Raw genomic sequence first — 12391 nt, forward strand, 5'->3', positions numbered from 1 at the left:
GATAGAGTTTGTGTCGTGGACACTGACTTAACGGCCTCTCAGCATCTCAGGTGCCCAGTGTTCCGGGCCAGGCCGTTACACTGTTCAGCAAAGTGTTTTACTCTCAGCAGTCATCACAGGTTCTTTTTTCTTTTATTTGCAGATTAGAATGTCAACACTATTACTGATAACAGGACAGGGCCGGGCAGCAGTGGCCCCTTCCACAGGCCAGGGCGGAAAGTGAGGGGAGGGGACAGGAGCCCAGCTAAGCCTGGCCAGCTACTGCAGACGTCCTCAGAGACACACCACGCTTTCTGTGGGGCAAGTCTTGCTAGGTGCCAAAAGCTTCTTTTTTAAAAAGCGACCTCCCCTCCTGGCGATGTTGAAGGCCAGAGATTCTGGCCCATGGGGCCAGGCACTGTGGCTGCCGTCATCTGGCCACTCTGGAAGGTGCAGGGGGAGCCTGAGCAGAGGTAGTCAGCAGAGATCAAGGCCTGGGTGGACATGGTTGTGGGGTCAGGGCCTGGATGGACATGGTCGAAGGGTCAGAGCCTGGGCTGCTGTCCTAGCTGTGCTTTACCTGCCTTCCATGCTCAGCAAGGGAGGGCAGAGCCTAAGTCCATCGTGACCACACGGTTGCAGCAATCCTCTCACCCAGTGTCCACACGGCCCATGCGGCCTGGACGCCAGGCACCATTCTAAAACCAGGCACGTGCTAACCGCTGGCCTAGACGGCCTTGTCGGCCCCCTTGGCTTGGCTAAACTTTGGGCAGGTTTCTTCCTGACCCTCGGCCCCTGACCCTCAGTCTCTAGAAAACTTTCCATTGTAAGTCCTTTCTCTGCCCCTCTGAGATGTAAATCTTCTCCTCCCTCTCATCAGTTTCACATCCCAGCAATGTCTTCCTCCAGGCCCTGGAGCCAGACTTTGAGAGGAACCTCCAGGGAGGATGGCACCTGTCTCCAGGTCTCGGTGGGAGGGTAGAGGCCTGACTTTGATGAGCACCACTTAGCAAACAGATGGCCTCATCACTCCCACTAACCCCCCCCCCATGTCCTTGTACTTGCTGCTAGCTCACTCTTCTTGCCTTTTATCTCAGCATAACTGAGTTCGATCTCCTCCCCTCCCCTAGTGCAACAGTCTGGACTAAGTCTCACCTGCCTGCTTAGCTCTGTCTGGTGCAGTTTTTCTCTGACACCCCCGAAGCCTCACAGCCACCTACAGCTCAGTCTGCACAGGGGAGCTGAGGACGGGAGGACCTACGCTAACTACTGAACAACATGTCCTCACATCTGCCTCACAGATCCTGCTGGAGGCTGCCCAGGAGAACCAGACTCCCCACTTGCACTAGACACATCCACTGTGCGAGCTCTCTTGGCCAAAGCTCCAGGAAGCCGGGCACATTAGTCTGAGAACCAATCCACTCTGAGGTGGGAAGCAAGCTCGCCCCCTGAAGGGCTGCCTGGGTACTACAGCAAGGCAGTGTAAATATCCAAAGGTCTTTTATTTGGGTCTTTAATATATCATTAATCTTCACTTAAATGCACAGAGGTGACCTACGTGCTACGGTGTTTGGGTGTTTGACTGTTTTAACATGCCTGTCACACGCAGAGACAAGAATTGCCTTTATTAGGGTTAATTCTAGGTGTCAATTTGATTAGATCAAGGAATGCTGAGAAACCTGGTAAAACTATCTTTTTAGGTGTGTCCATGAGAGTGTTTCCAGAAGAGATTAGCACGACAGCCTGAGTGGACTGGATGGGAAAGATCTGCTCTCAGTGTGGGCAGGAACCATCCAATCTGCTGGGGGCCCCAAGAGAACAACAACAAACAAACAACAGAGAAAAAAGGCAAGTTGCTGTCTCTATCCTCTGGAGCTGGGATACACTCTTCTCTCCTGTCTATGGACATCAGAGTTCGAGATGCTTCAGCTTTTGGGTTCCAGGACTTAGACCAAGGATATCACTGGCTTTCCTGGTTCTGAGGCCTTTGGACTCGGACCGAGCCACACTACCAGCACCCAGTTCATAGACAGCCTGTCATGGGACTTCTCTTCACAATTGCATGAGCTAATTCCCCCAATAAATCCCCTCTCATGTATTTATAACATATCCTATTGATTCTCTCTGGAGAACCCTGACTAATACAGCCCTGTTCCCTAAGGTCCTTGGGGGATAAGCTGTGGGCACCCAGTGGAGCAGGAAGTGCTGGGTTCCAGTCCTGTCTATGCGGACACCAGCCTGTGAGACTCTGGGCCTCTGTCTCACTGTCCTGGCAGTCAGACTGTCATCTATATGATGGGGGGTTAGACAAAATGATTTCTAATATTCCTTCAAGTTCTCAGCTTGTGGTTTTGTTCTTGTGATTTATACCATCCCAAAGATGCAGTTACACAAATGGATTCTGTAGTTTGTCTAGATACGAGTCAAAGGCTTCAGGCAGCAATAGAATCCTAATCGGCGCTAAATGAAAGCTGGCATCGAGTGGTCTCAAGAAAAGCTGATGCAACTGTCACTTCTACAGATGCGATTATGTCTGAGGAAGGGCCGGTACAGAGGGGCCACAGCAGAGCCTGGATCGCTGGCTTATCTCACTGCTAGGTTGACAGATGTGTGCTTTGGTAATGACCGCTATCTGCCTGTTTTCCAGCTCCCTTTACTAACCAGGATACATAAAAGGTGTATGTTGCTTAAAAGTAGCATCTCAAAAAGATGATTTCCTCATGGAAGTTCTTGGGAACAAAGTGTAAACAGAAAAGCAATGACTTTTACAGGCTACATGAAAGCTCTCAGGGAAAACATCTGAGTGTACTGGGAGCATTCTCCAAGTGCTGCCAGATTGCTGCTCCCGCACATTCTCCCCTCCAGAGACCACGTCTACTCCCTGCCCGCGATGAGTGCCTTGGGGTCGAGTTCCCCAAACCGGGTCATGACCACGTGGACTGCTCTCTGGCCCATCTCTGGGGACACTCACCTGGGCACCGAGCCCCATGCTGCAAAGCAGGCCAGTCCACATGGACAGCCACGGAGGCTGTTCCTGCTGAGGGCCCGGCCAGGCACACCGGGCATGGGCAGGAGCGAGCCTCCAGAAGACTCCAGCCCCAGCACGAGTCACCCCATCGATGCTCAGAGGAGCTGCAGGAGCTATTCAAGCCATAATAGTCACCAAATGGTGATTCATAAGTAAAAGAAGTGCTATCATCTAAAGGACCTAGGTTGTGATGGACTTGGTATGCAGTCGTAGTCATGGGAACAGTACCAGAGTCGTTTTAACCTCCAGTAGACTAGAGACTTGGTCACAAGCTCAGAGGCCCAAAGGGCTGAGCTGGTCACTCAAATGATGGCAGCAGACCGCATGGCACCTGGGGACTCCAGGGACTTTGGGACCCAGGCTCCTCTGTGTCCGCCAACTGCAGCCAGGTTGGGAATGAGCTATTGCCAGGTCTTTGCAGTTTCCAGAGAAGCTGAAATTTAAATTGTCATGTGAAAGTTTCCAATTTTTAAATGCCATTAAAATTAGAAGGGAAAAACCCCCACCACATGGACATAAATGCTGCCCAATGGCCAAACCCAGCCACCAGCTGTGGACTCCTGGTGCTGCCCGAAATAGAAACATCTTGGTGAAGGGCAAAAGCTCACCCGCTGGGAAGAGCACTGTGCACTGGTAGAAACTGTTTGAAAACTAATGTAGCCATTTCACTCACTTTGACCTAATAACACTGAAAATAATTAAAAGAGAGAGAGAAAAAACAAACAAACAAACATACACACATTGAAGGGCTACTCGGGCTACTTGTAGCCCAGTTTGTAGTAGCAAAACTTGAAACAACCTGAATGAAAAACAACATGAGGATGGCCATATCAATGACAATCTATCATTCATGTAGAATATTAAGTATCTGTTAAAAATGATAACTAAGACCATCAAGAGCCTCATAAAAAGCTGAAAAGATCAGAATACAAAACTGAAAAAGGGACAAAGGTATGTTGGGTAGTTTAATTATACTTTAGTTCACCAATTAATTTAAATTTCATTCATTTATTAATTTCAATTGAATTAATCAAACTTGAAATATGTATGAGAATATTATGTGCTTGCACGTGTGTTACACACAGGTAGTTCTACTACTAGCTCTCCTTGCAGATGAGGAAACCAAGGAAACCAAGACACAGAAAGATGAGCACATTTCCAAAAGTTGCACAGCCAAGAGGAGGTAAGCTACCTACTCCCTTCTGTACAAGAGGGGACATTTCACTTTGCACGCAGGCAGCGGGCAGCTCAAAGCTGGGTGTGAACTTCCGCTTTAACAACTGTCATATAGGGGACATATTTATGGTCTGACTCTACTTGAAGTGGACTTCACAATTTTATTTATATTTTACTGTTTCCTTGGGTGTTTTCCTATTATAATCTGACTCCAGATTTGTGAAATAATGAGGGACAGGCACACACACATGCACCTATATGCACTTAAATGTCTCTAAGGTGAATACTTTTTTCCCTAAATACAGATAATTCTATCTCGGTTGTCTGAGCCATGAACGTTTTTAACAGGATTTTGTCTCCTTCCATGCAATATGCACATGACATAGCCGTGGAAAGTGCTAGACATGGAAGCAGAAAGGTGACGTTTTCATGGTGAGGACACACTCCCCCATGACACCTGCAGGGCTAAACCAGCTCACTTGTCACCCGAGGAGCACTCTAACTTTTGAGACGTCCTCCTGGAGGGGAGCACAGACCTTCCCGAGCAGCAGAGCCTGCTTTTGGCAGTCCCTCTGCTACAGCAGCAGGATTTTTGGAGACCTATGACTTCACTCACCTCAACTGAGCTACCTGCCCTTGTCTGAGCCCCATAACTGGTGCACTGTGGAGCGAGGATGGGGTGGGACAAGTGTCTGCCTTGCTGCCTGCCTGGTTTCACGTGACAGGGACTGTGCGTGCAATGCATGTGGGCATGTGGTTCAAAAAAGGCTTAGCAACTGGTGTGGGTGAAACGAAGGGTTTCCCCGCCATGCACACAACACGTGGTTCTCTTGGCTCTGCGGCCTACACTGTTTTCTTCCTCCTTTTGTAACTAAGCAAAACAGGCCTGAGGTATAACCACAGCGCTGTCAGAAAAAGTACCAGAAAGAGATCTGAAAGTGTGCTCTAAGGAGTTATTTGTCAGATCTAAAATACCCTTCAGTGGGACTTTTACTAGGAAATGAAAAGTCAACAAAACTCTCGAGTGTGTCGCTCCATGAATGACCGGCTCTGGCCTCACAGACACACTAGGGGTTTGCCTGGTTCCAGGTGTCCACTGTGGCTTTGGCCACAGCCCATCGCACCTGTGCAGAGCCAGTCTCTGGCTGCAAACTTCTTCAGTTGGGGGATTCTTTCACCTGCTGAAGTACAACATTATTTTTTTTCCTAATCTTGGGCACCTGTGTCTTGCAGAAATTGTTAGCTAAGGGATAAGGGCTTTCTCCACATTCCTCACATCCCTCGCCCGTTCTTCTGAAGCTGGACAAAATAGTTACCGAGAGTGTAAAGGTGATCATGCCACAGCTGCTGGTGACTCACACGTCCACAGAACACCAAGAAGGCACGGTGCCCTAACATACTCATGCGCTTTCCTTGCCAGTCAAGAAAAACCCTTTTTGTGAGTGGCAGGAGCCTCTGCTGTCATGTGTGGCAGCATCTGCACAGCACGTGGTCAGTGAGAAGAGCTCTCCTGCGTCTTCTCTGAGGTCATGCGGTCACGATCCACAACAGGACTGTTTTAGCTTCTTTTTCCTCCCTCCTCTGCACCTTCTGACTGATGCAGAGGAGGTGTTTCTGTGGATTCCAGGAAAGGCTCAGGAGTGGGAAACTATTAAGTTCAAAAGCAGGAGCCCAGCAGCGCCACAGGGCTCCCGAGTCTGATCTCTCAAGGTTGCTGAGCACATGACTATGGAGATGCAGGAGGTGTCCTGTGCCACCCCCACTCATGATCAGACTCGTGAGGTCGTCCTCAGACACCTCCACCTTCGCCCTGACTCAACCTGAATCAGGCGTCAGCTGCACGTGCCCTGAAGGTGCCCAGGAGGTAGTGGCTTCCTGATCATACTGGTGAGCGATGCCGGGAACTGTGGGAGCAGCCCTCGCTCAGCAGGAGTGTGGCCTGTGGCTTGTGGTACTGCTCTTACCACTAAAACCCAAATCTAAGCTTGTGAAAGGACTGAAGTAGTCTGCATTCCCACTGGTTTTCACATTCAACCCTTCAAAATAATTTTCCAAACTGAATTATCTATTTGAAAAGGTTAAGGAGAGCTGCCTTTGAAAGAGCTTCAGGAATTATATCACCTTCATCGTTTAAGGAAAAGGCTCATTATAGACGTTTTTATGTAACACGGTACTTGTATGTGTGTTATATATGCACGTGTGTGTGCGTATATCTATTAATGATGACAGAATGGCCGTCATCGTTACTGATAATCCTAAAAGCACTTAAAACTAGGGGAAAAATGACAAAGATAGTGTTTGCTTTAAAAATAAGTAAGCTTAGCTAAAATGACTCTAAAACTTACTTTTATTTATATGTGAAACCTAAAATCGATTATGTGTATTTTTCCCTTTACTGTTATATCTTCATATATGTAGCAAAAATATATTAGTAAAGGGTATATCTAAAAAATTTTTTTAGTTTAGAGTTTTACAGGTGGATTTATTCTTAACATCGGTGACTGTCAGACATTCCATTCAAATGCACGGACTGTGCCTCACCCCCCACATCCTACACAGCGCACTGTTGCTCCTGGCCAGGTGGGCTGTGCTCTTCTGCTCTTTCCTCTGCCACTGAGGAATGAAGACCCCACCACCTGAAGCAAGCAGAGGTTCCATCCTCTCCTGAGTTCTGAACCCCTTTTACACTTGCTGTCTCATTTGCATTCAACTGATCCTCATTGTCTCCAGTCTCTGGCCCTTTAGGTGATGCTGACTTTCATGAAAGCTTAAGATGTTGAAAAAAGTGTGCAGAGGTACAATTTGTAATTATGTGTGTTTGCTCTAGAAGGATGGAGTTATAGAATAAAAGAGACTTTTCAAAAAAAGCAAGTTAATCAAAAGCAAAAAGAAAAAAATTGACAGAGATTGTTTCGCCTAACAAGTGAAGTATAAAGAAAAACCTTTCCATAAATAAGCAGAGACCAGGTGAGAGAATATGGCCAGGAAGCCTGTAACCTACAGGCTGGGCTGGCCTTGGGTAAAGGGACACTTATTTTAGTGGACAGAAAATCACTCCCTTTCCTCTGACATGCCAGTGAGCTCTCGGGACCTGAGCACATTGAATACCAACACTTTGTTCTCTTCACTTTAGGAAATGTGGAGAAAAGAAAAGAGAGATGCCCAGAAGACCACAGATCTGCTTGCGTCCCTGCGGAGCCGTGTGACCCTGGGCCAGTCCTTGAGGATCAGCACCATGATGGAAAAAGTGGGTCCAACCACAGCAACGTAAAAGTCAGACAGGACCACGTTCATTCACTGGCAGGGGAAGCAGAGACAGAGATGACTTGCCAGTATATACAGGCATTTTGTATTCAAGAAGGTGACACAAAAAGGCAAAATTTTATAGACAACAGTTACTTCTCAACAGCTTCTGAGTCATTCTTTGCAGTTAAAATAAACACCACGGTACCCAGGCTTGGGTAAATCTCACTTCCTCTTTACTTGTTTTCTATGGACACTGTTAGGCTTTGTAATGCCCGCACACAAGGGGACAAACAGAGGGTTAGAGAAACACCATACAGTGAGGGAAAACCTGGCAAATCCTGGTGTCTGTGCATACAAGAAGGTACGCAAAATGAAACAGCACCAAAACCAAAGCAGGGACAGACACCGCAGGTCACCACGATGGTTGCGTGGGGAGGAGGGTGACAAAGGGGAGAAGCCCCGTATTTCTACACAGGTGGATCCTGACAGCGAGAACACACCCCCTGATGATCCATGCAACTGAAAGATTCAAACCTTCCCCAAACGAGAACGTTTGTGTGCACAGTCACCACGTAAAATCACGCTTTCCAGCTTTGTGTTTGTTACATACCAAACACATCATTGTCTTCCGAATTCGCCTGTGAAATCTCGCCCAGGTTTCTCTTTTTTTCGGGTTCTCCTCTGTGAGTTTCAACATCCTGGGGAAAAAAAAAAAACACAAGGAAGCCCTTTGTTAAGATAAAGTGCTTGGTAACTGTAATGCATTTCTCCTTACACATTCTTTGGCAGATAGTCACATTGTTACATCCATCTTTAACGTAGGAAATAAGAGTCTCGGCTCAAGAGTGGATTTTCTGCAGAGGACTCTTGAGTTTCTCTGCTAAGCACTCAAGCACGCGCTTGGTCCAGTTGATATATTTTCATACAAAAGAAATGGAGTACTAGTCTGGGTAAAATAAATTAGTTTAACATCATCCCATTTCTTTCAGGAGAACGTTCATTAGTCACTGTTTTGGACTAAAACAGTCCAAATTGTGTGGAGGACTGACACCAGATCTTACTTCTTTGAATTTAAACTTTGGCTAACTGGAAGCCAGTTAGGACCACTTTGTGGGAGAACAGGCCCTTTTAGGGGCAGAAAATGAGGCTGATGTCCAGGGGGCATCGGTATCTCTGTGCTGAGGGGAAGCAGCCCCAGGGTGCGCGGCGGCTGCACCTCCCTGGGCTGTGCCGCCTGGGGCTCCTGTGGGAATCTGCTCCTCGAGGCCAAGTTTCTTTCCTCTCCTCTGGACCTCCCTTCTGCTGTCGTAGGGGACTCTAATGGCAGTCCCAGAGTGAGCTTTATTTCTGAGTTTAAAATTTTCAGTGCACAGTTTTATCACAAGTGTAGACAGTAGAGATGGTTCAGTTTCTTTATATTTTGTAGTCAGTCTTTCTTGATTATTTTAATATATCATGCTGCACACAACATCAAGTTCAAAGTGCATGGGAAGGTCACCAAGTCCTGGTCCCTGCACCTACCAGCCACCACCTCTGCCTCCTAGAGGTGGCCACTGTTCCAGCTTCTGGATTCCTTGCAAAAGAGTCTGCACACGTTCAAGCCCCCACACAAGCGCATTCTTTCCCCTCCTTTCTGTCTTTACGTAAGCAGTGTCACATCATGGGTGCTGCTCTGCCCACTGCCACCCACCCCATCCACCCTGTCCATCCCCGCTCTGGTAGGGGTGGGCTGCAGCACAGAGAAGCAAAGCCCAGGTGTGCAGGAACTTGGGGTTGCAGAGACAGAGGTAGAGACCCCAGAAGTTTGCTTTGATACCCCGAGTCAGGCTGTGACTGAAGTGAAAGCTGATAACTTACCCGAGTCTGCAAGTTCTCTGTCTTTGATGGCCCCCAGCCCCAGAGCTCTCAGTACTTTGAGTGGGGTTTGCTACCTGCAGCAAAAACTGTCCTGACTACTAGGACAGCCTGAAGTCTGATTCAGACCTAGACCACTCACAGTTCCGCACGAGGACTGCAGGTGTTTGTTCCAGCAGGACAGGGGAAAGAGGAGGACGTGTTGCTGGGGATGTAGAGAAACAGGGATTTCTCTGGAAAATGGAATAAACAGTGTCTTCTGGAGGAAAACAAATAGCAGCAATGATGACCATGCCCCTACCCCTGTATCCAGGCAGAGTCCCAGCCTCAGGGAATCTGACCTCACTCCCACCCCAAATAGCCTTATGAATTATGTATTTCCAATAAGCAAAATGTCTGCTAGCAAAACACACAAAATCAAGATGATGTGTCAGAGGTGGTGCAATTTCATGATAAAGAACATGAGCTTCCTCTAGACAGCGCTCAGGCACACAGCTCCTTCGTGTTGCTCTGCAGACTTCCATGTCCCCATTATACCAACTGTCACAAACAACCCATTTGTTCATTCATCTCCCTACTACACCCAAATTTTGTGAGAACAGAAACCTTACCTTCCAAATCCTTCTATCCCCCAAACCTAGCACAGCGCCTGACACCCAGCAAGGGCCGAAAAGAAAACAATTCAATTTCATGCTATTTGGAAATAGTTTAAAATGGATCATTTCTGTTTCAGCAGAGGGAGCCAGAGATAGCTCTATCTATTTCATCCCAGAAGAGAGTAAAACTTGGAACAGAAAGAATTTCTCGGTTGATTCTTTCCTCATCTATAAATTCATGTCATACATGTTTGCTTTACGTCTAGCTTCTGAGCTAATATTAACATCATACACTTCATTAACTACAAAGTAATGAATTTTGATTAAGAGTTAATTAATTAAAAACAACATAGCTACCATTTTTAGTAATTGCAGATGTATTTTTTCATGCTTTCACATCTCCAAAATCATGATGCCCCTTACCATAACAGCATTTTCGAATTAGAATTGTCAGTGTTTCCTTAGTGGCTCATAAAATAATGTGGAGTCTCAGAAATGATGCCATTTCAGACTCCGAGTAAAAGCTTGATATTTAAAGCAAACCCCTTTGCTTTCAGTGAGTGGAGGCTGATTAATCAGAAACAGCAAGTCCCCTGTCTCCATTCTCCTGGTTGCTACGGTGGGGATGCTGTGATCTCTGCACCTGTGCCCATGACTCATGTGCACTCACGTCTTGCAGCGACAGACCCTCCACTCTGCTTATTCTTATGTCAACGTGGCCACAGGTGGACCCTGAAGTTGATAACAGACAGGACTCCAAATCCTCGACTCTCCACCTTCTCAACATCCACTCTAATGATTATACCTCTCTTGTTCATATGGTGGTGTGTGACGGTGTACAGAAAGTACACACTGGCCTGAGAAATTTGCCAAGTTCTGCCCAAATAAAAAGCTTGTTTTTGAGACGTGATACTGTTGCTGTCCCATGAAAATAAAAAATATGTTTCTGAATAACACATTTCCGATAAGCAAAATGTCTACTAGCAAAACAAACAAAATTAAGATGATGTGTCAAAAGTGGTGTAATTTTCATGATATAGAAACAAGAGCTCCTGTAAGTAGCTCTCAAATATATAGAACAGGAAGGGTCCCAATGACACGGGTCCTCCCAGAAGCCACAGCCTGAATGTGTCCTGATTTCAAATTGGGTCTGTGACTGCACTGTCCAAATGCATTTCAAGCAATTATGGTTCCTTCTCATCATTTGTACCCATTTTCTTTTCCATCAGCCTAAATATGTGAGAGCTGACCTATGTAAGAATCCACTTCCTTATCTGTAATACATTTAGGGGAAGATAAAACAAGACAAACTTTCATAATTATGAATGTATATTTAAAAATATTTCTAAATGTAGATAAGATTCACCGTTCACCAAGATTGGCACAGTATTTATTACTAATTAAGCAATTTATCCCAAGCAACCCCCATCAGTACTTTATTTTTTTACTCAGAGTTTTCATTCACCTGTAACTAATATGTTCCTTTTAGCCAATGCACCCTCTGCTTAATGGATGAGGCTCCTGAGTAAGGTGTTTCCTCAAGCCCTAGAGCGCCTCCTATTGTCATTATCCATAAGCCTTTCACAACAAGACGAGACGGAGACCACCGAGTGCGGTGAGCCCTGTTCTGCTTCTCCCTGCTGCCTGAGGCCACACCTCTCTAGCCGGGGCAGGTCTCTGGAGGAGTCTCAACAGAACAGCATTGGCTCACGGGCTCCCAGCCGCCCATCTGACAGGACTCTATGGGATAGAATTCACCAGCATTTAGTGTTGAAAGGGCTTTACAAATTCTCTTTAAATGAAAGAGTGGGTATTTTTTGCATTTTCTAAGGAAATAGTAACTTTCAAATGCCTGCTCTTGACTGGGTATTATATACGTATACAGGTTTTATATACGACCTTTATAGGAAACAAGTGCTCACAGATCCCCCAAACAGCTGCCAGCACATCCAGGTCACTCATCAGGCACAGGGCCCGTCAAACCCTGACCAGGGGCTCTGCTCAGGCTTCAAAAGGCCTTGGTTCTGGTTCTCAGCAAGGTGTTGATTCTGTTAGACTCAAAAGAAATTTCCCTCAGTCAAATCAAAGACTCCCAAACTGCACTTAAAACAGCCTTAAAGGTGGCCAGCCCAGAGCTGGGTCCGAGGGAGTGCATGGTGGGGCTGAGAGGCACCCCGCCCCGAGCTACTCCCCATTTTCCCATGTGCTGCTGCCTTATTCTCCCCAGTCCCCTCTGAGTCCACGGTCAGCCACTAGATTTCACTTCCTGTTATGGGCTAAACTGTGTTTCTTAAAAATGTATGTCTACTTCCTAACCCCTGGTACCTGGGAATGTGACCTCATTTGGATATAGGGTCTGTGCAGATGTAATCAAGTTAAGATGGGGTCATACTGGATTAGGGTAGGCCCCAATCCAATGACTGGTGTCCTTGTAAGAAGAGGAATTTGAGACACAGAGAAACAGATACACAGGCAGAAGACCATGTGACCATGGAGGCAGAGATTGGACTGA

The 12391-nt window shown here is 46.7% G+C and overlaps 1 protein-coding gene across 5 annotated transcripts in view; it reads right to left on the reverse strand.

The window, feature by feature from the left end:
• The window catches only part of MBP (myelin basic protein), a 138816-nt gene that overhangs the window by 72431 nt on the left and 53994 nt on the right, over nucleotides 1-12391 (reverse strand). For all 5 annotated transcript variants that reach the window (XM_063077534.1, XM_063077533.1, XM_063077536.1 and 2 more), the window contains exon 3: nucleotides 8040-8127. In XM_063077534.1, the coding sequence (XP_062933604.1) occupies nucleotides 8040-8127 (88 nt within the window). The remainder of the gene's footprint in view (nucleotides 1-8039; nucleotides 8128-12391) is intronic.

This window comes from Cynocephalus volans, chromosome 13 (genome assembly GCF_027409185.1).
Source record: "Cynocephalus volans isolate mCynVol1 chromosome 13, mCynVol1.pri, whole genome shotgun sequence".
Lineage (NCBI taxonomy): Eukaryota > Metazoa > Chordata > Mammalia > Dermoptera > Cynocephalidae > Cynocephalus > Cynocephalus volans.